The sequence below is a fragment of the Elephantulus edwardii genome, unplaced genomic scaffold (assembly GCF_000299155.1).
Source record: "Elephantulus edwardii isolate Elephantulus edwardi_28Jun2011 unplaced genomic scaffold, EleEdw1.0 scaffold00127, whole genome shotgun sequence".
Lineage (NCBI taxonomy): Eukaryota > Metazoa > Chordata > Mammalia > Macroscelidea > Macroscelididae > Elephantulus > Elephantulus edwardii.
In genome coordinates, this window is record NW_006399877.1 from 2,320,281 (window position 1) to 2,345,170 (window position 24,890).

The window sequence follows — 24,890 nt, forward strand, 5'->3', positions numbered from 1 at the left end:
GGAGAGTGGTAGCACAACCCCAGAATGTCCTCAGTGTCACTGATCACACGTGGAGAAGCCCTTGAATTGGAGTGTGTTGTGCTGTGTATGTTCCCAGCAACAAAAAGAAAAATGATGTGTCTGTAACTCATTCCTGTCCAGTCAGAACCGGCTTACAGCTGACCTTCCATTGGCTTCCTGAGATTGCCTCTGGTGGATTCGAACTACCTGAGGACTGGAGCCCCTGGGTCAGCCGCGCCATTCCCTGTGGACTCCACCCCAGACCTCCTCTCTCTCGTTATGTATATGTTGTCTGCTGTTGTTGTTATTGTTGTGCGCATCAAGTCGGGTGGACACATCGCTGGCCCTCCAGCAGGTTTGCAGGGCTAGTAAATTACAAGAGAGGAGATTGCCGATCATTCTACCATAGAGCAGCTGGAGGGTTCGAACCGTGTACCTTTGTGTTGGCAGCACAGTTCTTTACCTCTGAGCCACCAGAGATCTCTTGTTGTGTGTGTTGTTGAGTCGAAACCGACCCATAGTGCCCCTCGGGCGGGTTTTCCAAGGCAGTTTATCAAACAGGAGGAGATTGCCCATCCTCCTCCCATGGAGAAGCTGGTGAATTCAAACCTCTGTCCTTCAGGATTGCAACGCAGCTTCTTAGCACAAGGCCGCCAAAGTGCGCACTCACTCGCTCACTCAATTTTTTAAATCTTTTTAAGTATGCAGCTGGAATCCGCCAGCTTCTCCCAGAGAGAAAGATGAGCAAACTCCTCCCAGGCAATGCACTGCCTTTGAAAACCCACCAGAGTTAGGAGCTGGACCCAGCTTGACAGTCCCCAAAAATGATGTCAGATAAGGAGCTCTGGTGGGGTGGTGCCCGAAGTGTCAGGCTGCCAAGCAAAAGGTCATCAGTTCTAATTCACCAGCTACTGCCAGGGAAAAGATGGGCAGTTTTTTAGTGTACAATGATGTTCACCCCGTCTGAGGTAAGCCCTGTGGGGGGATAAGGGGATGAGAGCTTTGAGGTTCCCGATGTGGATCCCAGAGTGGACTCAGAAGATAAGGGAACTGCCAGGAATCAGCAGGAACTGCATTCTCAGGTAGCCAAGAAGGTGGGAGGTTCAGAACCTGCTTTTCCAGAGAATGACTCACGGCAGTGAGCTTCCCCCATGAAGACTGCAGGGCAGCTCTGCTGACCCTGCACGTTCCTCCTGAGTCTGGGGGTCCCTGCCTTCACCCCCTGCCCCCGGCTCTCCAGGCTTTTCCTGAGTGTCCATGTGGATTGAGCCGAGGGACGGGGGGTTCCTTACACTCGGGGAAAGCCAGTCACTGCTGTGATCCCCTCTTGCCTGGTGCTGCACTGCACTCTGGGGAAAGGAGATGTTTAAGGAAGAAGCCACCCAGTCGTCCCCAAGTTGACTCTCTCCTGGGGTCAGTGTGTCCCCTAGACTTCTTCCCTAGAAGTGTCTTCCAGGGCCACGTTGGAACGGGGAGAGGAGTTCTGTCTTCAAAACCTGGCTATGCTTTTTCTTTTCAATTATGGCTTGAGTGGAGGTAACAGGGCAAATTTGGTTTCCATTCAACATTTTGTATGTATTTTGTGACATAAATTAAGATTTTTAAAAAAACTTATTAATGAAATAAAATTTTGAACTGCAAGGAGCTTTTCGATCTGCAGAGGCTCAGGAGGGGAGCTGAGGACGCTGGCTCAGGTGAGGAGCACGCCACGGAGTTGGACTTCTCCCATCACAAGGCAGCAGCTTGGCACAAACAAGGACCCTGGCTCCGGACGCCATGACCCCAAGAGGAGACTGGGCGGAAGCTGGGTGGGGAGCTCTGCTGTCACCCCGTGTGCTGGGCGTGGGCTGCAAGGTTTACATTTCTGGAAATTGGGTTCCATTTCGTTTCTTTGGGGACTTTATCTGTGGCCCACAGGGCCCCCCGCGTGTGCTGTGTCCTCTGCCCCGGTGCCTTCCTCTCCGATAGCAGGACGGGTGTCCGAGCTCAGAAGATGCAGCTGTGGGGGCCATGCCTTCGGGTTTTGGCAGAGGCCCGTCCACAGCCCTGGGGACACGTCTTGGAGCTGAGCCAGGCCCAGTGTCAGCGCCATATCTCCACCACCACACATGTCGTCCGTCTGGCACTTCTCCCTCAACTCGTTGTTGCTGGGCTGGCCCCCTCCTCACAGCAACCATAGGCACCCCGAGTGGACCACCGCTGGTCCCTGGCTATCCGGGGTCGGACGTGGTTCAGAGAGTTGGGGGTTTTCGGGAGTGGATCGCTAGGGCCTTTCGTCCTAGTCTGTCAGCTCTCCTGACACCTGTTCACCATCACAGCCAACTCAGGCCTCCTGGTGTCTGCACTGCCCGCCTGCACATTGCTCAGGAATTGAACCCGGGTCCCGCCATTGAACCACATTGCCCCCTCCTTCCTGTTTGGTTCCCTTAAGTGAGGTTCAACCCACAGCGACCCCATGGACAGTGGACCCAGCGCTGCCCGCTCCCGCACCGTCCACCCCTCTGCTCAAGCCCATTGCTGCAGCCACTGTCCAGATGGCTCATTCTCACTGACCGTCCACCTCACCACGCATCACATCCCTGTCCGCGGCCTGGGCAGACCCTCCAGCTGACGAGCCCACAGCTCACGAGATCAAGTCCCACCCGCCTCGCTTCTCCCAAGGACTTCTGTTCACTTCTTCCTGTTCTAACACGAACCCAAACCAGACCCACTGCCTCCGACTCATCGGGACCCTCCCCTGGGTGTCTGACAGCGTCAATCTTTGGGAGAAGAGACTGCCCATTCTCCCCTGAGGAGCAGCTGGTGGATTCAAACTGCCGACCCTTGGGTTAACAGCCTAGCAGGCGCCACACAGCCACCAGAGCTGAGGACGTGATGGTGTCTCTGAAGGAAGTGTGCCTCTCACTTTGCCCCATGGCAGGCGGGTTTCCACCTGAGGGGTTCCTTGTCGGGGTCTGGTCCTGGGCTTGTCCAGTACGAGTGCTGGCCTGGGAGTGCTGCCTGGAGAGCAGGCGTGGCTAGCCACTGCAGACATCCTGGGCACTCTCCCTGGGCACTGCCCCTGGCACTGTCCCTGGGCACTGCCCCTGGGGTGAGCTGACGCACCGAGGAAAGCAGGGCTCGGCCTTGGAGCTAAGGCTAGGCCCACCACTGTGCCTGCTTGAGCCGGGGTTTCTTGGCACAGCTGTCGCTGCAGTGCCTGTCCCTGTGGTCTGCATGGTGCAGGTCCCCAGTCGGCCCTCAGCGCTCCATTATGGGGAGGCACCCACAGTCTGCACAAGCCTGGCCCTGTTGGGCCTCCATGCCCCCAGCTGTGACCATCCAGGACAGAAGGGCCAGTGGCTGTAGAGGAGACACATCGGGCGCTTTGGGCACTCGCTTTCCTGAGCCTCAGTGTGCTGTGCTGTAAAGTGGGTGTAGTAGCCTTGACTCTCCAAGCCCTTCACTGGCGCCCTCAGGAGTGGTATGCCAGCTGAGACTGGAAGATAACCGTCCCGTGCTCCCAGGAAGGGCCATAGGACATGCTGTCGCCCCCCACCCCCGCTGCTGTCACCTTTGGTAGCATGGGAGCGGGACGCACGGGCTTGGGGGCCTGATTTGGGGCTCCTGCTTCTCAAGCTGCGAGAGTGGCTTCATTTTCATCTCACAGTGGGGGCGCTGCCCAAGTGAGGTCAGCGGGGAGGGTGGGTGCTGTTACCATGTGAAAAAGTTATTTTCCCAAACAATGAGCCACCCTAGTGATGTCACAGGCCCTGCCAGCCCAAGAGCCCAAATCCGATCGGTTCTGGTCTTGCATGGCCCTGTAACATGACCTGAATGACGACAGTGCCCGGCTGGGCCAGCGGAGGCTGAGGGCTCAGTGTGTCCATCCTGTGCTGTGGCCACATTTCAAAGTGCTTTCCACTCAGAGAAGGGCAAAAGTCACTCAGAAATAGGGTTCTAATAGCACAGGACCCTCTTGCTCCCCCGGTCTGAGCTTGGAAGTGGGACTGGTGACCATGTCCCAGGGCAAAGCCCTCCAAGTGGCCAGGACCAGAGCCCTTGGGCAGAGTGAATGGTGGCTCTCCCACATGCCTTTGCACTTGGCTGAAATCTAATCTTCATTCTTGGCCCCTCAGGTCACGGCTGGACCTGACGTCATCAAGCTGCTGGCACTCGGCTGCCTTCCTCCCGAGGAAGGCCTTGTGCCGATGAAGTCATGGGAATGGACGCACTGTGGCTTCAGAACCAGTGGGAGCCTGCGGTCAGCTGTGTGTGGCCTCCCAGTGGGCAGGTGGTCAGTCTGTGCCGGTCACTGAGCCTTCCAAACAGGTGGTGTGGAAGGATCCTCGGATTCCGTGCATGTTCCCATTGTACACGTGAGGAGACTGATCTTGGGGACTGGACCATGGTGACATGACTACCCAAGGACACCTCTCCTCCAAGCCCAGCCCCACAGCTGGACTCTGAAAAACACATGGGCCCAATGCCATGCAGCCAGCCTCTGCTCCTTCCCGTGAGTGTTCAGGGATAAGTGCTAGGGACAGGCCATGAGCATCTGGACAGGACTGACAGGCCAAGGTCTCTCTTGCTACCCTGAAGGTCTCCTGGGTTATTCATGTTAATTATCCCCTTATTTTCCTTCGCAGTAACCAACCCCCTGCTGTGACAAGCCCTGATTCATGGTGACCTGTAGGTCAGAGATCAATTGCTCCATGGCGCTCCCAGGACATCTTTATGGAAGCTCAGCTTTCTCTCATGGAGCCACCGGTGTGTTCGAACTGCTGACCTCTTGGTTAACAGCCTAACATGTTAACCACTGAACCACCAGGGCTTCCTTGTGTTGCCTAGAGGAACTTTATAAAGAGAGCTTGGGTGCCCTAGTCTGTACAGAGTTCCCTGCTAAGTAGCCCCTCTCTGGCCATTCTAGTTCACCGTTGTCTCCGAAAGAGAAATGGGCATTTTCCTGCCATGCAGCGTACAGCCTTGGAGCCTGTTCTGACTCTGTCACAATGAGATGACTCTGCTGAGGGAGCTCTGGTGACATGCGTAGGGAGTGGTGCGCTGACTCCCAGGCTGCACCTCTGATGGTTCAGACCCACCCGTGGCTCGTCAGGACAAAGATGGCCAGTCTCCTGTTAGATTTACTGGTCTGGAAACACAATGGAGGATCAGCTATGAGTGATTTCAAGTCAACACAGTGAGATGTGATGAATTTTAACAGTTGAGTCTCCAGGTCACCTCTCAGTTCAACATAGGGTAAATTCTGAGGACTTGACTTCAAAGGCTGTGCCATTCTATAAGTATCATGGTCTTAAATATGACTGTGACCAAAATAGCTTGAATAGATATTTCTCTCAAGAAAACAGGCAAAAAAAAAATAATAATACAGGCAAATGGACGATCCACTAATGGGTGTGGAGTTAGGGCTGAAAAGATGTCCAATATCATTAGCCATCAAGGGAAATGCAAGTCAAAATCAGAATGAGATACTGCTTCATTCCCACATCACGGCTACACCATGTATACAAACTTTGAATGCAAACCAATTTTTTTAAATGTAATTTTTAAAAAAAAAGAGTAAGAAAAAACAGACAATAGCAAATGTTAATGAGGCTGTGGAGGAATTGGAATGCATGTGCGTTGCTGTAAGAAGTGAAATGACGAAGCCACTGTGGAAAACAGCCAGGTGGTTCTTTTAAAAGGTTAATTCCAGGTGTGACGGGAGGGGCTCTGCTGAGAGGACATGAGTCTCTGTTCACAGAGTAGAAACTTTTGTAAATGGGCAGTGGTGATGGCCACACAGAATGGTAAGAATAGCCAGTGACCACCATGGAAAAAAGGATGAGCAGGAAAAAGTTTGACTTTTTATATATTTTTATCACAATAAAACCATTTTTAAAACACAGAATTACTGTACATGCAGCAATTTTATTTCTAGATCTATACTTAAGAGAACGGAACAGAGGTTCTAAGTACTTGTGCCTGGGCTCAGCTGGCCTAGCCCGTAGCTGGGTGCACCGCGGCTCGGGCCATCTCCCCGTAGCGGGGTGCACCACGGCCCAGGCCATCTCCCCGTAGCGGGTAGCACTGCGGCTCAGGCCATCTCCCCGTCGGTGGGTGCACTGCAGCTCAGGCCATCTCCTCGGTGCTTTGGAGCCGTCAGCAGCTCCGCAGAAGAAAGATGGGCAGTTGTCTCCCATGCAATTTACAGCCTCCAGAAACCCACTGGAAGGTCAATTACGAGTTGGTGGCTTCAGCTTGACAGCAGAGTTTTGAGATAAATGTTTATTGTTGCTTGAGTCACAATCAACAAAAGGTGGAAATAAATGTCCACCAACAAATGAAGAGGTAACCAAGAGATGTCGCGTCCATATAATGGGACTATTGCTCGGCCTTAAAAAGAAGTGAAGCTCAAAGGCCGAAGTGGTAGCCTAGGATTAATTAATGGACTTGAGAACGACAGGAAAGGAGGAGGAAGGTTTGATTGTGCTGTGGTTTTGGTAATTAATGGATCAAACACAATATATATGGATGGTTGCATAATAGAAAACCGAGCTACTTTGCAACTGTTCAAATCACATACCCCCACAAAAGACATGAAGTCACATAATATAAAACATCCACAAGAGAAATGAAGTCATGGTACACGCTGCAACATTGGTGAGCCTTGAAAACATTCTGCTTAGTAAACTTAAATCTGTTACAAAGGGACGAAAATCACATGAGCTTACCTGCATGCAATAACTAGAAAAGGCAAGTGCATTGGGACCAAAGTTCACTGGTGGTTCCCAGGGTGGGAGGAAGGGAAAGGGGTCACTGCTGAGGGATACTGTTCTGGGAAGGGTGGTAGAGAAATGAGACAGGTAATTGTCAAGAATGTGGTAACAACCACTGCTGCTGGACCTGGCTCTGACTAGGACGTTTCTGAGGTGCAGATCTGTGTGGGAGGAGCGCGCTCATTTCTATCCTCAGCACGTCTGGTGGATTTGAACTGCAGACCAGTCAGTTTGCAGCCACTAGGCTACCAGAGCACCTTGAACATGAATAATGTCACTCATTGGGACATGTGGAGAATGAGGATGAGGTAAATGAGTAAAAGAACTGTGCACGCAGAGCCTCCCCAAAGTGAATCTGGTTATTGTATCATCTTTCAAAAATACTGAATTGGCCGCTTTTCTTAGAAGTATTTCTATCACAATAAAGCATCAAAGAAGAATGCAGAGTTAGTCATTAAAAACAAGACAACAAGCTGAGTGTCACTGAGTCGAGTTGGACTTCCTAACAGCCCTGAAGGATAGAATGGACCTGCCCGAGAGGCTCTGCTGAGCTGTCGTCCCACAGAAGAGACAGCTTCATCATTCTCTACAGGCTGGTGGTTGGAACGGCCTCTCAGCAGTCAAGGGAAGCGCTTTAACTCCTGTACCACCAGAACACCTGCCGTGGTTAATTCTGTGAGTCAAAGAGGCCGTGAGCACCACTGTAATTAGTTAGCTCAGGTGTTGTAAACTAACCTCTAGGTGTGTAAAGTTCTGAAGAGCAAGGAGGTCTTTTAAGTCTGAGGTGCCCCTGACCCAGTCTCAGCATTTTCAGTGGTTTTGCATGCTCCTGACAGTTGAACAAGAATCAAGAAGGCTGAGGAGGCATTGACATCTTTGAAGTGTGGTATTGGCAGTGTTGACTTAACATATGGACTGTCAGAAGGACAAACAGATCCATCTTAGAGGAAGTGTATCTATGGTGCTTCTTGGAGGCAAGGATGGTGCAAGTTGGTCTTACCTACTTGGTCTTCCCCTGCGTGCTGGGAGGAAAGGCCAGCCACCATGCTGGGAAAGGTGGAGGGTCGGCGAAAGACAGGAAGTCCTTCAGCAAGATGGATTGACACAGTAACACGGGGCTTGGACATAGCACACATGAGGATGGAGCCAGATGGGGTCACTATGAGTCGTAGATACTCAGTGGCACCTAATACCAGCGACAGTGATGTCAGTGAGGCAGGATTAAAGCCAGGACTGTAAAGATGCCATCAGCTGATCTGATGAAGGGAAGTGTCCACAGGCATGTGGCTTGTATTCTGTTTGCCTTCTTGGGGGAAACTAGGGATTCCCCTCTCCCAGTCCCACGGGAGAAAAATGGATGCCTTTGTGCTGTGGTGTTGGAGAAGAGCACTGAGTATCGCATGGCTCGTAAAAGAACACACAAGTCTTGGAGAAGGTGCAGCCGGAGTGCCCCTTGAAGGCAGTGATGACAAAGGTTCATCTCACATTCTTGGCCATGTTGCTAGGCTATTTCTTGAGAGGGGCATCGTGCTTGTAAAGGTGGAGGGTCAGCAAAAGATAGGAAGACCCTCAACCAGATGGGCTGACACAGTAACTGCAGCAATGAGCTCAGTGTGTCAGAGATGCTGAGGACGGCACAGGAAAGGGCAGGGTTCCGATCTGTTCTCACAGGGTTGGTGTGAGTCATACTGGCTTCATGGCCACCAGACTTGAGCCAGTGGCCTGCCATACGTGCTGACTGGGGACTCAGCTTCTGAAGCCAGCAGACTCCAAAGCTGGTCATCTGTGATCCTACTGCCCAACAACATCTGGGCTCATCAGCCTCTGATGCCAGCAGTCTGAGAGCCTGCCTGCTGACAGCCTCCACACTGCCTGCCCAGGTGCCCAGGTGCCTGTGTCGCGAGGTCTGACCCACAGACCTGGCATTTGTCAGCTCCTGCAAACTCGTGAACCATTTCACTGCATTTAATTTCTCTCTCATCTTTATCGGTTTTGTTTCTTTAAAGAACTCTGCCAGAAACAGCTCCCCTCGAACCACCGTGATCCAGAAATTCCCTTTCCAGGTGTATCAGGCACAGTTATTCTAATACTTGACTCTGGCATTCATGGATACCCACCTCCTAAAAGCTCAGAGGTGGAAACTGCCAGCAGATGTCCATCAGCAGATGAGCGGATGTTTTAGAAATGGGGGTGGGGGTGTGGGTGTGGGTGTGTGTAAGGAAAGGCTGTCACAAAGTCACATGACTTCACAGATAGGACATGTCCAGCCAGGTGAGTGACTTGATCGAGACAGCTAACTGGTGGCTGCCAGGGCTGAGGGAGGAGAGGACAGGAGTTGACTCTCCTGTATGGGCATGGTCTCTCTTTTGGGAGATCTGTTCAGGCCCTTGGGGACCAGCTCAGTTCTCCCCCAGGAAGAGACACAGGAAGCCTCTGGGAGGGTGGCTGCAAGGGTCTTGGCCTCAGAAGTTCTAGAGACCTTCACCTCTATGCTGAGAACACCTGGGACCCTTCTGGATCTGACAGGATTCTAGGTGGGCTGGAAGTGACACTGGCCCAGGGAAGGTGGAACCCCAAGCTGCTGAAACAGGAATGTGCCCTTCAGTGCCCAGTGGAGGCCATTTACTGCTCTGGACAGTGAAAGGGCAGGGGGGCTAAGCCAGCTCTGCACCTCAGTCCGGGCTCACTCTTGGGGTTCCCCATGTCCCTCCTGCTTGGAATTCCCACAGACCACCCACCTGCAGAGCCTCAGCTGTGGGAAGTTCCTTGGAGATGAAGACTCTGCTTTGAACCCAGCTGTTCCAAGAAACGAGGACCTCACTGACTGTGGTGACCCTGTCCCTAGTCCAGAAGGGCTCCTGTGTCCCTGGCCCCCTTCCTGCAGTCTCTGTGACTGCTGCTGCTGACACAGGGACTCCGTATCAACATGCAGAGGCTGGGGTGTGGACAGCTCCAAGTCTAAGTGTGCTAGTGTGGGGGTGCATGGTGTGTCTAGACCTGGCGCTGACCACCAGGCCCTCCCATCCTGCTGGCCCCACGGCACAGCTTTTCAGGCCCTCAGCATTCACCCTCACTGCACAACACTCCCACTTAGCTGACCCCCTCGGCGGGTTTGCAGAGGCTGCAGTCTGTGCTGGAGGAGACTGCCCATCTTTCTCCTGAAGAACAGCTGGTAGATTCGAACCTATTGCCCTTAGGTTGGCAGCCCAACTCCTTATCACTAGTACATCAGTGTTCGTTGTGCATTTCCTCTGAATTCTGGGGGAGGGCGGTGCTCAGAGCACACTGCCCTGCTCCTCTTCCTAACCGCCCAGGACCCTGGACAAGTGGGCCCAAACCCGGAGTCCATGCATGCAGCAAGGCTGGGGCCTCCAGGGCGGCAGGCTGTCCCGGCTTCTTGGGGGATCACAGCTCCAAGGGAACAAGCCAGCCGAAAGCCAGGGGCCCCTCTGGTGGGCAGCAGCGGCATGGGTACCCCAGCTGGCACCCCTCAACTAGTGCTCAGGGGTGCCACCAAAGGGCTGGGTCCACTGAGCCACGTCCAAGAAGACAGCCGTGGCACCGTGGTAGAGCCAGAGACGGGGCAGGGCACCACGGCGGGTCCAGGCGTCTCGCTTGCGGTCATAGGCCTCCATCTCCACGTGGTAGTCGCCATCCATGCCCTGCCAGCGGCCGCCTGTCACATACAGGGCGTCCCCCAGAGGCACCAACCCGCCGTTCTCATGCAGGCTGTGCAGGGACTGCACCTGAGGGGCCGGCCAGAGAGAGAGAGCATGTGGGTACAGCCACCAGGAGGGCCAGAGTGGGCGGGACCAGAGGAAGAGGGGTGGGGTCAATCAGGGTGGGCAGGACTGCAGACAGGGGGCGGGGTCAATCAGGGTGGGCAGGACCAGAGGCAGAGGGGGTGGGGCCAATAGTTGGGGCAGGGCCAGACAAGGTAGGTGGAACCAGAGGCAGAGGGATCAGGCAAGGTGGGCGGGACTACAGCCAGGGGGTGGGGTCAGTCAGGGTAGGCGGGACCCGAGGCAGATGGGGCGGGACCAGGAAGGGTGGGAGGGACTAGGGGCAGAGTGGGTGGGGCCAGTAGCTGGGGCAGGGCCAGAACAGGGTGGGTGGGGCCAGAGACAGGGAGGTGGGGCCAATTGAAGGATGGGCGGGGTCTGGGAGATGGTGGGCGGGGTAGCGGGTGGGGCTGAGCCAGAGGCAGGGGCTAGTGGGTGGGGCCGAGTGCTGCAGGGGAGTGGAAATGAGGGGGCGTAGGGAGGTCAACACCGAGGGTGGGAGCAGGGCTAGAACATGTGGAAGGTCAGGATCAGGAGGTTGAGGTGGGTCCACTGGGCAAGTCAGGGTCAGCAGGTGTGTCCATGGGGCACTACAAGCAGGTAGGGGTCAATGGGGGAACATGAGGGCCAACAGACAGACCTGGGACCCACATACAAGGCAGAAACAGGTCAGGGCCTGCAGAAGTGAGGGGTTGAGCTGGGGGTGGAGGTCAGGGTGGAAAACAGCATAGTACAGATTAGACAGTGGTTGCCCAGCAGTGGGGTTGAAGGATGACCAGCTCCTGCCGTCCCCCTGGGGCTCACCCCAGAATCCCTACAGCGTCTCTGCATTCCTACCCCATGCAGGCCTGTTTCAGATTCCTTGCTAAAGGGAATTCCATTGCACCTCCCAGGCTGGCTCTCCAGACCCTTGTTAGCCTGTCTGTGGAGTTGGGAAGTTGGATGGGACTGAAGGCTTCTCAAATAAGGACAGACATGGCTCAGCTCTGCTCCAGACACCCAGGCTAGTGCACCCCTCTCCCAGGGACCTCTGACCCTTGCACCCCTACTTGGCTGTGTCCTGGCACGGCACTGGGAAGACCTGCAGGCTAAGCTGGAGAAAAGTGTGGACCTCCACAGGCCCCAGGGGACACTGCTGTGACCCCCTGGAGCAGAGGCTCAGGCCAGGAGGTGGCCAGCTGGCAGGACCCAGCAGCACCTGTTTTTCTGTGGGAATAGGGCCTGGTTAGAGTGCTGACGTCAGGGGACAGCTGTGGGCGGCAGGATGCAGGGCCTCTGCTTTCCCCGGGGTGGGTGTTCCTGCCAGGCAGTGGGGGGACGGGCCCGCCCCTCACCCACAAGGCCTACCTTCTGCCACAGGTTGGCCCCAGGGTCATACACATAGACCTTCTTAGTGTTGTCCCCGACGAGGTAGAGAGCGCCATCCAGGGCAGCACAGCGCGGGGAAGACAGGTACTTGGGGAGGAAGGGTGAGGCAATCACGGTCCAGGCATCTATGGGGACACGGGGGCTCCTGAGCTGTGGCCCTCGGGAACCACCTTGGACTTCCTTCCAGGAAAGATGGTGGATGAGATGCAGGACATGAGAAACTGTCCTCAGAGTGACCTTGGATGGTACACTGAGACCCTCAGTCTCCTTCTCCGTGGGCGGTACACTCTGACCCCCAGTCTCTTCCTTTGTAAGTCTGGTGGGGCAATGCGGGTAGTACAGTCTGACCCTCACTTTGTTTATAATGAGGTCAGTTAGGAGGTTCCATGGGCTGGCCCCTTCCATCTCACTTGCTCCTTCTGGGAGGTGGGGAGGGACAGAGCCTCCTCACAAGCTGTTGGGCATAGGTCTTCCCAAAGTATCATCCTGGCTTCTCACCTGTGACCGGGCTGTAACACTGCAGGGTGACCCCTGACTCCTCACCTGTGAGGGGGCTGTAGCACTGCAGGGTGACCCCTGACCCCTCACCTGTCACCTGTGACTGGGCTGTAGCACTGCAGGGTGACCCCTGACCCCTCACCTGTGGCCGGGCTGTAGCACTGCAGGGTGACCCCTGACCCCTCACCTGTCACCTGTGACTGGGCTGTAGCACTGCAGGGTGACCCCTGACCCCTCACCTGTGACCGGGCTGTAGCACTGCAGGGCCAGGGCGTTGTACTTGCAGGCGCTGGAGCCCACCAGGTAGAGGCGGCCTTGGCAGCCAGCAGCAGAGAAGTTGCTGACGTATTTGAGCGCTGGACTGATGGGCGTCCAGCTATCAGTGAAGGGGTCGTAACTCTCCACCTCCACCACGTCCGAAGTGGTCCCTGTGGGCAAGGACAGGGCTGTGGCAGGCTGCGGAAGCTCATGTTCGAGGAAACTCGGGGCATGAGCACAGCCTGGGGGTTGGGGGAGGGCAAAAGCCCCTGAGGCCCTGGGGCAGGCAGGACCGGAACCCCGGGCAGTGGACCAGCACTCTGTCTGGACCCTTGTCCCCGCCACCGCTGATCCTGAGCTCTTCCAATGTGCTGATGCCCCTTCACAGAGTCAGGGGGGATGACAAGACTTCCTTCTGGAAGGGAGTACCCGCTTCTCACTGGGTCTGGAAAAACTGGAGAGACCCTGAGGGACCCAGCTCAGCAGCGACCCGAGACCCTGCAGCCTTTCAGGACAAGGGCCAGATTGTCACCCAGTCACATCCTCCCCAGCTGCGCCCATCAGCACAGTATCCAGCTGCTCGGTCTGTCTCGGGGCAGGTCTCGTCATCAGCGGAGTCCCTGTCCTTGGGCTTCAAAGAAGAGTGGAGAGGAAAACGGCAGCAAAGGACATGTGGTATCCCCTGGTCTGGGGGTCCCCGGGCGGTGCCGTTGGCCCAGTGCAGCCAAGGCTCTGTGGGAAGGGCCACGCATCCACCTGGTCCCAGGGCCACTGTCAGCAGGTCTGGAGTGCAGAGCTCTGATGAGGGGCTGGTCTGCCCACTGGACAATGAGTGCCTGCAGGCAGGGTGGTGGGGAGAGGGTGGGTGGGAGAAGCTGCAGGCTGGCAGGCTCACCTCCGATGGCATAGATCTCCCCGTTGAGCGCAGCGCTGGCGTGGTTGGTGCGGGCTTTGAGCATGGGTGCCACCGGCTTCCAGGCCGCCTCCTTCAGTGGGAAGCACCAAGCCTGCGTGGTCGACCAGGTGTCTGTCTTGGAGCCCCGTGAGCCCCCTGTGGGACAGGCTCTGTCTATAGGTGGCCACCAGCCCTCATGGCAAAACTGCAGCCCAGTGCAAACTGCCTTTAGTCAACGTTGTCAAGATTCCCCATCCAATCAGCATGCATGGAAACAGCAGTGAGGGAATCAGATGAACCATCACAGTGGGCAAAGCTGCTGCTAAACTCTCTACAGTGTCCCAAAGCAAATGCCATCTTGAGGACTGCTGTGCTCCTGACCACCAAGCCATGGATTCCTGGTACGACACAGACCAGAGCCACCAGTAGCCTTCAAGTGCGAGTTAAACTCCTGAACTCACAGCTGTCGGCAGGGCCCAGCCTTCAGCCAAGCACTGGACGGGCCTATAAGGTAAACAAAGCACCAAGGAACCTCGTACTGCTCACACGGGCAACTGTGTTGTTGTTAGGTGCCACTGACTTGAGTACAACTCCTAGCGGCCCTGTGAGCAACAGGCCTGAACCCCGCGCCGTCCTCATCAACTCTGACACACTTGAGCCCACTGCTGCAGTCACCGTGCCAACCCATCTTATTGAGGGTCACCCTTTGTTGACCGTCCACCTTTCCAAAGATGCTGTCCCTTTCCTAGCCTCTCCCAGCAATATCCCCAAAGCGTGCAAGACGAAGCTTCACCATCCTTGCCTCCAAAGAACTCTCTGAGCCTGCTTCTTCCAACACATGTCTGTATAGGATCAAAAGGCCAACCAACTTTGCCCAGGGATAAAGTTAGGAAGGCAGGAGGGAGAAGCTAAAAGGACTGATGGAAAGAGAATCTCGAGGTGGGAGTGGGGGGAGTGTGATTACAATGTGGGAACTGTAACTGATACTAAAAAAACCCTGCGGGTTGGGTGGAGAACGAAGTTGTTTTGATTTATAAAAAAGAAGTGAGAAAGCAAGACTTTGTCGGATGTACTTTGGACACGTCATCAGGGGAGGCCAGTCTCTGGAGAAAGATGACATGCTTGGTTAAACGGGTCAATGGAAAAGTGGAAGACCCTCTCTGAGACAGTCACTGATTCCATCAATGAGTTCAAGTGCCGTGGAGGTCAGGGGCACGGGGCAGGATGGGGCAGGATTTCCTTGTGCTGTCTATGTGGTCCCTGTAGACTGGAATCCACCTGACCGCACCTTTACAACAATAGCACTGTAACACCTGGTCAGACCTCCAAGTCAAGCCCATCTGCGCCTTCCCTGCTGCCAGGGAGGAACACTGGTCTGTGAAGTGTTCAAGGTCAAGGTCTCAGCGTCTTGGGCAGTAGACAAGAGGTCACTGTGTTACCCAGCGTCCCCACAGGTTCTCACACTCCGTAGGAGCAGCTTCCTCACTCCAGGGCTCTCCCAGCCGCTCAGCAGTGCCCCCTTCGGGCACCCCACCTCCTCTGCATGGATGGCCGCTTACCAGCCCAGGCTGCCATTAGGGGCTGGGCATGCCATGCAAGGTGGAGATTTCCTGGAGATTTTTTTAAGACCCACGTGACTGTAGAACTGGCCTGTGGAGTCTCACCAGCTGTTTTATTACAGATGGCCTTTGTGCCTTGGTCTTGCAGAGTGAGTTCTTGAACTACTAACCTCTTGGTTACCAGCCAAACACAGAGTGTATGAGCAGGGACCTTCAGGTCACAGGGTCAGGGGTTTGAAGCACCCAACGGTCTGCAGGAGGAGGATGGCGCAGTGTGTGTAGTCACAGGCTAAACTCTGCTGTGTGGTAAGACCAGCTCACAGCTGACCCTCCAGCAGGTCTTCAGAGGAGGAGACTGCCCATCTTTCTCCCTCAGAGCAGCGGGTGGATTCACACCGGCAGAGAGCTTGACCTTCGGGTTAGAGTAACTTCCTGCGGACTGGTCACCAGAGCTCCCTGAGATCACATGGAGGACCTGGAACGGGCAGTTCTGCCATCCCATACGGTCTCTGTGAGCCAGGATTGGCCATGATGGGCTTGGATTTGGGGGCTGTGCTGAAGTTGTGAGGCCGGGGTCAAGCCACGGGCCACAAATCCTGTAATAGGATGGCCCTCGGCTAGCGCCCCGGCCAGTCTCTCATCCCCACACCAAAGGGCAAGGCCAGTAGTTTCCCCCAAGCTGACCCTCACCACCTTCACAGGAGGTCCCTCCATGAGCAGGGCATTCTGGGGAGCCCCTAGGTGTGGGAATACAGGGTCAGGCAGTGCACGTAGACGGTTCCACCTCTAAATTCAGCCTGAGGTCTTCACAGGCCTGGAAAGGTCGGCAAGGACTGACCCCTGACTGAGTGGGAAGGGGAGCTGGGCTCCGCGGGAAGGCTGCCCACCTGTAACATAGATGTCGTTGTTCAGTGCTGCCAGCGAGAAGCCCCACTTGTGGTAGTCGGGGAAGTCAGGGAGAGCCATCCACTGTTCTGGGGAGGAGAGGGAGTGAGGGGTCTCTTCTGGCCAAGGAGACAGTGACTTCCCCACACGGGCCAGGGCTTAGCTGACCACAGAGGTGGGGCTGCCAAGTTAGGAACTGAGCCTAAGGCCAACCCTGCCCCCCGCTGGACACAAGTGACCACCAAATGGACAAAGCCACAGCCCAGGCCTCAGAGACCAAGGCCTCTGACTCCACACAGACCGTCTGGCTCAGCATCAGACCAGCCTCTGTGGGGGTGATGCCATTCAGGAGTAAGAACACAGTGGTTGCCCTCCTCCTCACCTTCCTCCCCCCTTCCTTCCCTCTCTTCCCCCTCCCTCTCCCTGCTCACCCTTTCCCCTCCTTGCTCACCTGCCTCCCTCCTTTTCTCTCTTCCTCTTCCTCCCCCACAACCTTCTCCATCCTTCCTTTCCTCTGTCCCTCCCTCTCTCCCTGTCCCTCCCCTCCTCCCTCCTCCCTCCCTCCTTTTCTCCCTTCCTCTCTCCCCAGCCCTCCCTTCCCTCTCCCTCCTCCTTTACCCTCCTCCACTCCTTCTTCCTCTCTCTCCTCCTCTCCCTCCCTTCCCCCTCCCTCCCTTCCACCCTCTCTCCTTCTCTCTCCCTCTTTCTCCTACCTCCTCACCCTCCTTGTCGTTGCACACATCCTGAGCTCCTCTGCCCCATACTGTCAGGTTCACAGAGGTCAGACACAGGCCTTACAGCAGGCAGCACAAGTTCAAATCCTGTACCAGCCACTTGGCCTTGGGCAAGTCCCAGCCTCAGTTTCCCTGTCTGTAGAATGGGGTGATCTCACCCCTTGAGGAGGTGCAGGGTTACAGGAGCTGACGCTGCATTTGGCCCACGTGGTAACTGATGGGATTATTACTGTCCTTATGAGGGACCGAGGGACACTCAAGTCAGACCTGCCTTCGTGGAGCTACGTGATGAGCTGATGTGAGGGGTGAGACAACGCAGAACGAGGTGGTAAACGTGCAATGTTACCAGCTCTGTCCACAGAAGGTTCTGGAACACTTGTGAAGCCTGGGGTTTGCTCCCCTGGGACTCCACTGTTTGCGGTTTACCACAGTTTTAGTTGCATGATGAGCTCCAGGCCCTGGTGGGAGCCTGCCCTCTGACAGGACAGACTGTCCCCCAGCTCACGTCTGTGTCACCCCTAGATAAGCCCAGCCAGCAGTGGGTCCTCGGGCTGCCAGCCGCTCCTTCTGCCATCTGTGTGGGCAGCTGTTCCCAGGTGAAGCCAGACCTCATTTCCTGACATCAGCCCAAACCTCCCTCGTCAGCCCCTGACCCAGGCAGAAGCCAGTTGCTAATGCAAGGAGGTGACTGGCAACCTGTCCAAGTCTGGGACCTGCCAGCTTCTCGGGAACCTCCTGATAGCTCCCTAGGTCAACATGGCTGAGCCCCAAAGCCTTCCCAGGGCCCCTCTCCAATGTGGGGATCACAGGTGCCCATTTCACAGACAAGGAAGTGTAGTTCCAGGAAGTGACGTCACCTGCTTGAGGACAGAATGGGGCCCTCATCTTGCACTCTGACCTTCCCACAGGCACCAACCCCACCCGTGACCACTTCCCACGGGTGTACACTGCGATCCTATATACAATTGAAGTAAAAAGATCTGGGGACCCTATCCACGGTCAAGGTAAGAAGACCCCGGGTGTGGCCCGGCACACACCCATGGCAGTGGACAGGAAGGTCCGCCCGCGCGGGAGTCCGGCCTGAGCCCCAGCAGGGGAGAAAGGCTACTCACTGGCCTTGGGGTTGTAGAAGGCAAAGTTCCCAGGCCGAGGCTGCAGCTCTTCCACTGCTTCCTCTTCCTCCTCCAGCGCCCGCCCGCCCACCACCACCAGGACCTCTTCCAGCGCCTGGGGGACGGCCAGCAGCTCCTGCGGGGAGAGCTGGTCAGTGGTCTCAGGGAGAGGGCCGAGTCAGGACACTGGGGTGGGGAGGGTGGGATTAGGGGGCTTAATGGGAAAAGTAGGATTGGGGGCTTATGAAGGAGGGCCAGGCCAGAGGACTCAGGGAGGGGTAGGGTCAGGAGTTCTCAGAGGAAAAGAGCGAGGTCAGGGCCGTAGAGAAGGAGCAGGGTTGGAGGGCTCAGAGGTTAGGGCATTTGGAGTCTTGGGCCCGGTCAGGGGGCTTGGAGGAGGGCTGGGTGGGGGTGCAGGGGGAGGCTGAGTGTGGGTGCTGAGGGCACCAGGCAGGCCTGCTCGTGTTCTCTGGGTGGCAGGCCTGCACGTTTGGGTGTTCCTCTGGTTCACGTGTTCATGAGGTGGGGGCCTCCGTGTGTGTGCATATGTGTGATGTGCATTCGTCAGTGTGTGTGCACGTGTGTGTACATGTGTGCTGCCATGTGTACATCACAAACACGTGTGCACACATGCACGTGTGCATGTTACATGTGTGCCCATACATGCCTCACCCCATGTTGGACCCACCAAGTGCTACTGGAGCCCTGTCTCCGGGGGTGACCCGCTTGACAGAAGTTCCTTCAGGACAGGCTGATCTTATCAGTGTTGGACCCCCCCCTTCCTCTCAAACTCAAGTCTGGCCCACACTGTGCATTTTAGGGTGGTATGGTGGGACTCTCATGGGGGACCTGCCCAAGGCAGATAGTGTTGAAAGCTTAGCAAGAAACTTGGGGTGCCCGTGGCCTGCTCTCTCTCCCTGTGTGAGTGGGGTTCCCAGGGCCTCTTATGGATAGAATTGTACCCTCGCCCAAAGATGTGCTGAAGTTGGTATTCAAGTACCCTGAGCCCATCCTGTCAAGAGATGTGGTTTTCTTGTTATCAGATAATGAGTACATCTGTTGTAACAGACTTCTGTAAGTAAGGCTGTCACCTTGAGGACTAAGGTGTGCCTGTACTAACCCACAATATTTTCAATCACCTCACATGCAAGGTGTCTGCCACAACGGGCTCTAATGTGTCAGAAAGCGTGGAGATAGCACAGACTAGGACAGGGTTCAGATCTGTCGTTCATAGGGTCACGATGGGTTGTACTCAACGGCACCTAACAACAACAGCAACAAATAACATATTCTAACATATTCGAGGCCTAGGGGTATGATGCTGTGCTGCAATCCCAAGAGCACACAGTTCGAATCCACCAGCTCCTGTGCAGAAGGATGGACATTCACCTCCCGTGTGATTTACAGCCTCTGAAAACCTGCTGGAGGGTCAGCTGTGGGTCGGTTCCAACTCAGTGTCACACAACAACATGTGCATGGGGAAGATGGACAATAAATAAAGAAGACAGAAGAACTGATGCCTTTCAGCGGTGGTGTCCAGGAACATTGACTAGACCATGAACTACTAGAAGAAAAATCAAGTCCATCTTGGTTGAATGCAGCGTGAGGCTCCTTAGAAGTAAGCTCAGGAGACTTTATCCCGTGCACTCGGACACGTATCCTGGAGGACCAGCCCTTGAAGCAGGACCTCAGGCATAGTTAACTAGAAGGTCAGCAGTAGCCTTGAAGCCTTTCAGTGAGCTGGGGACACAGTGGCTGCAACAATGGGTTCAAGGCCAAGACTGAGGACTGTGAGGCTGATGATGTAGACCTGGCCTGTGATGGGGCTACTCTGAGCGAACAGGACAGCAACCACAGGAAGGTCATATCACAACAGGGGGGGCCCTAATCCTAACCCCTTCTGGCGGTGGTTTATGAGAGAGAGAACAGTGACAGACAAGAACACACGGGAGGAGATCTGTGTGAAGTTCTGTTTGCACACTAGGTGACACTAAGAAATGCCTTGTAGAACATAAGGAAGGTCTAGGGGAGGGGTGGGCAGGGAGAAAAGTGCAACAATGAATGAATAGAAACCCTAAAAAATAATAATAATTGGGAGCTCTTGTGGCCTAGTGGCAAGAATCTGCTCTGCAATCCTAGAGGTACAAGGTTTGAATCCACCAGATGCTCTGCTGGAGAAGGAGGGACAATCTCCTCCTGTACCAGTCAGATCCGATTTGACGGTACACACACACAAAAATAATAAAATAAAATAAAAATTAATTTTCTTTTACTTTTCAAAGAGAAGAGCAAACTGGGTAGGAAGGGAGGAAAGTGCAACAATGAATGAATGGAAATCCAAAGTCTCTGTAAACTATAATTAAAAATTAATAATAATAGTAAAAAATCTTAATAAAAAAGTTGAAAAAAAAGAAGGTCTGATACTGCATAACACCAGTGTTATAAAATAGGACTGACATAGGGGTTGGGAGGAGAACCGGAAAAGAGTGGTGAGGTAATGAACACTGCATTGGAACAGAGGAGGGAAGAACTGTCTGAAAGGAATCTATGATTAGGCATTGCAATGCATGCAAGTCTGAAACAAGGGGTACATTGCAAAGTGGACTGGGGGAGAGGGGATGGAAGAAAATGTGCAACAATGAATGAATAAAAAGATTTCCTCAATGGAAAAAAAAGGTATTTTCAACACTTGTTGCAGAAGGTCCAAGACTACAGCCTTCAATATGGATTACGTCTCAACATCAAGAAAACAAAATCCTCACCACTGGACCAAAAGGCAACATCACGATAGATGGAGAAGAGATTGAAGTTGCCAACAATTTCATCTTACTTGGATCCACAATCAACACCCTTGCTACCAGCAGTTACGAAATCAAAAGACGTTCTGTTGGGGACATGGACTGTCAAGAATCTCTCCAAAATGCTCAAGAGCAAGGATGTCAGTTTAAAGACTAAGATGCATCTGATCCAAACCAAGGTATTTTCATTTGCTTCCTGGACTGCTGAAAGCTGGACGCTGAATCGGGAAGACCAAGGAAGAGCCAATGCCTTTGGACTGAGGTGCTGGAGAGGAGTCTTGAATGTCCATAGACTGCCAAAAGAACAAACTGTCTGGAAGGAAGTGTAAACAGGTGCTACCTCCTCAGAGGTGAGGATGGTGACTCAGGAGGAACCGGCCGGTGCAGAGAGAGATGATGGGAAATGTGTGTGTAGACTCAAGCTGACCCTCAGTGCGTTTTCAGAGGCGGTAAATTGCCTGGGAGGAGATTGTTCGTCCTTCTCCTGTGCAACAGCTGGTGGACTCAAACCTCGTACCTTTGGGATTGCAGCGCAGCTTCCTATCACTTCTTAGCATGAGTGTTTCTTGGGAAAGGTGTGGAGTCAGTGAAGGCGCAGACCCTCCGCACCATGGCCTGACCCAGCGGCTACATGAAAGGGCTGAGCGTGCCGGCGATTGTCAGGCTGGCGTAGCACCAGCCAGGGTTTGATCTGTCTTTGGGGTCACCATGAGTCATGGTCTACAGCAGTTCCTTTCTGCTCCCGCACTCACCTCTCCATGGCTCTGGGACAGAGCGGTCTGGGCCAGGGCAGCCTGGCATGCCTCAGAGGCCTGGATCAGGGGCTCCGAGGTCAGCAGCCGCTGCACGCAGGGCTGGGGCAGCGCGTCCAGGTGGACCAGGCCCAGCAGCTCTGGCAGGTGGGGCGCCCGGGCGGGCGGGTCGTGGCGCACCCAGCGCAGCAGGGCCTCCAGGCGGCTGGGCTCAGGCTGGACCTGCAGCAGCTCACTGGCCAGGCAGGCGGCCATCCGCTCACGGGGCAACTGCAGGAACTCGTCCTCCTGCGCCACGGCCTCGAAGTTCTCCCGCAGGAAGGCCCAGGCCTTGGCCGCCACACCCCGCAGGCCCTGCTGCTCCCCGAACTCACAGATGCCCAGGCAGTTGGTGGCATCCAGCTGCTGCTGCAGGTAGCGGCCACAGACCTTCTGCACAGCGGGGAAGTGGAGGCGCGCGGCCGTGCGGGTCAGCGCCTCCACGTTGGCCTGGGTGATGGTCAGCCGGCCCGTGTACACGAAGTCCACCAGCTGGGCCACCACCTCCGGCTCCACGTCCCGCAGCTCCACGCGCGCTGAGAAGCTCTCGGCGAAGTCGCCCGCGAACATGGCGTGGAAGTAGGGGCTGCTGAGGGCAAGCAGGCCACGGTGGCAGGGCAGCTCCCGGTCACCCACCAGCAGGGTGAGGTCGGCCAGCCTGGGCTGGGAGCGCAGGCGCTGTAGGCCATCCAGCATGTCCTGGGCGTGCGAGGGCAGGTGGAAGTCCAGGTCGTCGACGTTCTGCACCATGGTGCCGGGGTGACTGCCTGCTCACTGCAGAGGGAGAGAAGCGCTGGGGCAGCAAGGCCACCCCACCCTCCGTCTGTCCTTCCCACCTGCGACGAGCAAGGCCATGCAGAGTGCCCCCTCCCCCTGGCCTCCCCGCAAGGAATCGTTGGCAAATGCTGACCAGTGGGCTCGATGCCCAGCACCCTCTCCCCGCACAGCAGAAGGAAAGCCCGGCCTCCCGCACCACCCTCTGTCCTCGCGGTCTGCCCCACACAAGCCCATGGTCGCCGTGCTGTCAGGTCATCAGGATGAGGGTCTTCCTCTTTGCTTTTGACCTTCTCTACTTCAGCAAGCACCCTGTCTGTCCTTCTCCGGGACTGGCTTCTCCTGGCCAGAAGGAGCAGCAGTGGCCTCACACCCTCCCTGCTGGGAATCCCTCCAGCCACACTCCTCCCCACGCAGCCTGTGGTGGGTTTCACCAGCATCATGACACGAAGGCACCCCCCCCTCCTTCACTCTTCCTTATCCATCATGCCACTGTCTGTCTCCATCAGGTGACCAGCAAGCCCACGGTTTGGGTCGACCGCACCCATGAGGCTGCACCTGGACTGTTCCCTTTGAGGTGAGAAGAGGAAGACCAGAGGCCAGGAACCTACCCCTGGGCAGGCATGCAGGCGGATGGGGCATTGAGACCCTCACCGAGTGCCCCCATGAACTCTGAGTGCCCAGAGGAGCCCCCACCAGTGTGGGGCCCCAGGGCTTCCTCCTCCTCTGGATGTGACTTTACTGGGAGGAGGTCAGGTTGTGTGGAAGGTGTCCCGCCCCCTGGTGCTCACTGCCTGGGGGCACAGAGCCTGCCGTGACCTTGCTGAGTGACCTTGTGTGGCCATGGCTGTCTCTGGTCACGGCTCCTCTCTGAGGAGCTCAGTGCTCACCCCCAGGTCACCCTCACCCGTGAGCACAGAGCCTTGCTGTCACCACTGGCCACACAAGCCCTCCCAGCTCTCCTGCCAGCAGAGGCTGCAATCCTACTCACCAGGGGAGAAACTGAGGGACAAAGAGCAAGGTCACTCGCCCAAGGTCACGCAGCTAGGATGTGGTGGCCTTCAAACTCAGAACCCAGACTCCAAGCTGCTGCCTACCAGTTGCTAAAGACAAACCTGGCTGGAGGAACTTTCTGGAAGGTAATTTAGAATCCTTTCGCAGTGTTCACGCTCTGCTGAGTTTATGTAGTTCCTGTCAGTTGATTGTGGAGCACCTGGGCACTGCCGGTGGTGGAGGCGCCCGGCTGCTTTCTGCAGGCCCGGGGGACTCGCGTTCACCGGCAGGTGCCTCAGCAGAGCAAGCTCACAGCTGATGCCTAAAACCAGCCCCGGACCCTCCAAGATCCGCTCTGACCACAGAGGCTGCTGGGAGCCGAAGTCACCTTCACGGTTTGGCTTAATTTCTTCAAATTCTGATCGTTTTGGCCCAAGAGCCACACAGAAGAGTCCACCGGGGTGCCACTTGGGGCTCAAAGGAAAGCAGAGCTGTGTGGACACTGGTTCACAGGACCAAGCGGATCAGAGGAGTCCTGGGAAAGGGACCTGCCAGCTGTGGGCGTCTGTGGCAGGAGACAGCGGCAGTGTGATGCGGGCAGCGAGAGCTCATGGCCCCCCACCTCCCAACCACAGCGCCCCAAAGCCAGGTGCCCAGGGGCATGTGGGGCCAGTGGGCCCATTGTCCACACCTCGCTGTATGTCCGCCCTGGGGGAGCTCTGGGCAGGAAAGCGGCTCTGTCCCCTCTGGGCCTCTCCTTAGCCGCCCCGGGGCCATCCATTGCAGCCATCTCTGTGCGGCCTTTGGCCAGCTGTCAGTGACAGGGCCAGTGGGCGGCTCATCCAGCCACATTCCTCAGGGCCTCAGGGCATCTGCTGACTTGGGCTGCTGCAGCCCCTAACAAGGGTGGGCTCCTGCCGGGATCAGAGGAGGAGGCGGAGGGCCTTGCAGGTCTGTGGTGCCCACCACACTCCAGGCCCTTCATGGAGTGGGACCTGAGGCCACTGGGAGGACTCTGAGCTCTGACCAGGCCAGCCAACATGCAGGGAACAGGCCACACCCCAGCTTGGCCAGTTACTGCCTGGTGTGACCCTGGGTGCATCTTAGTGGCCCTGTCTCCCCACTATCCACCTTTCTGGGTAGAAACCTCAGGTTCGTGGATTCCCCCTGAGGGCTGCTGCTTGGCCATGTGGAGAGGTCTCTCCCCAGAACCCCAACTGCCAGATCTCTGGAGGTTGAAGGTCTCCCCAGACACAAGCCTGACCCAACCCCTCTCTCACTCCCTGCTCCCTCGCCCATGCCCCCCAGGACCCTGACCCTACCTTTCAGGGGCTTGGACACTGGCTGAGGCGTGCTGAGAACAGGACTGCCAGGGAGCGGGGCGCCAGGGCGGTGCTGGGAGCCACGTGAGTCAGGGGTATTTTTAGCAGGAGGTGGGAGGGGTGGGTGGTGGAGAAGAGTGACAGGCCCTGAAGGCCTCTCTGGGCCCTGGTGTGAGCTGCAGTGGACAGGATGGGGCAAAGGGAACCCAGAAGGGAGGCCGAAGAGAACAGGGTGGTCTCAGCCTGCATCCCGCCCTGCAGCTTCCCCTACCGCCCTTCTCTGAATTGGGGGTCAGAGGCCAGCACAGGGATCACGAAGGCCTAAGGCCCAGGGCTTGATGCCTGGGGTGACCTCACTGTCAC

The 24,890-nt window shown here is 56.0% G+C and overlaps 2 protein-coding genes across 2 annotated transcripts in view; both read right to left on the reverse strand.

Annotated features, from left to right (window-relative positions):
* FAM132B (family with sequence similarity 132, member B) overlaps positions 1-2,110 on the reverse strand; it is an 8,320-nt gene extending 6,210 nt beyond the window's left edge. The window contains exon 1 of the mRNA XM_006893510.1: positions 1,916-2,110. Coding sequence (XP_006893572.1) covers positions 1,916-2,110 — 195 coding nt within the window. The remainder of the gene's footprint in view (positions 1-1,915) is intronic.
* An 8,142-nt stretch (positions 2,111-10,252) lies between these two features.
* On the reverse strand, positions 10,253-22,188 carry KLHL30 (kelch-like family member 30). The gene is made up of 7 exons (XM_006893441.1): positions 21,400-22,188; positions 17,850-17,985; positions 16,006-16,092; positions 13,560-13,715; positions 12,646-12,834; positions 11,888-12,033; positions 10,253-10,504 (listed from the first exon to the last, which is right to left on the reverse strand). The coding sequence occupies exons 1-7, from the start codon at positions 22,186-22,188 to the stop codon at positions 10,253-10,255; spliced, it is 1,755 nt and encodes a 584-aa protein (XP_006893503.1).
* Positions 22,189-24,890: the final 2,702 nt, after the last annotated feature.

Excerpts from the sequence above, each read along its gene's own strand:
- KLHL30 (XM_006893441.1), bottom strand. The coding sequence starts at position 22,188 with ATGGTGCAGAACGTCGACGACCTGGACTTCCACCTGCCCTCGCACGCC. Across the intron at positions 16,093-17,849 it reads CTTCTACAACCCCAAGGCCA|AACAGTGGATGGCTCTCCCT; the intron begins GTGAGTAGCCTT and ends TCTCCTCCCCAG. Across the intron at positions 12,835-13,559 it reads GGAGATCTATGCCATCGGAG|GGACCACTTCGGACGTGGTG; the intron begins GTGAGCCTGCCA and ends CCTTGCCCACAG.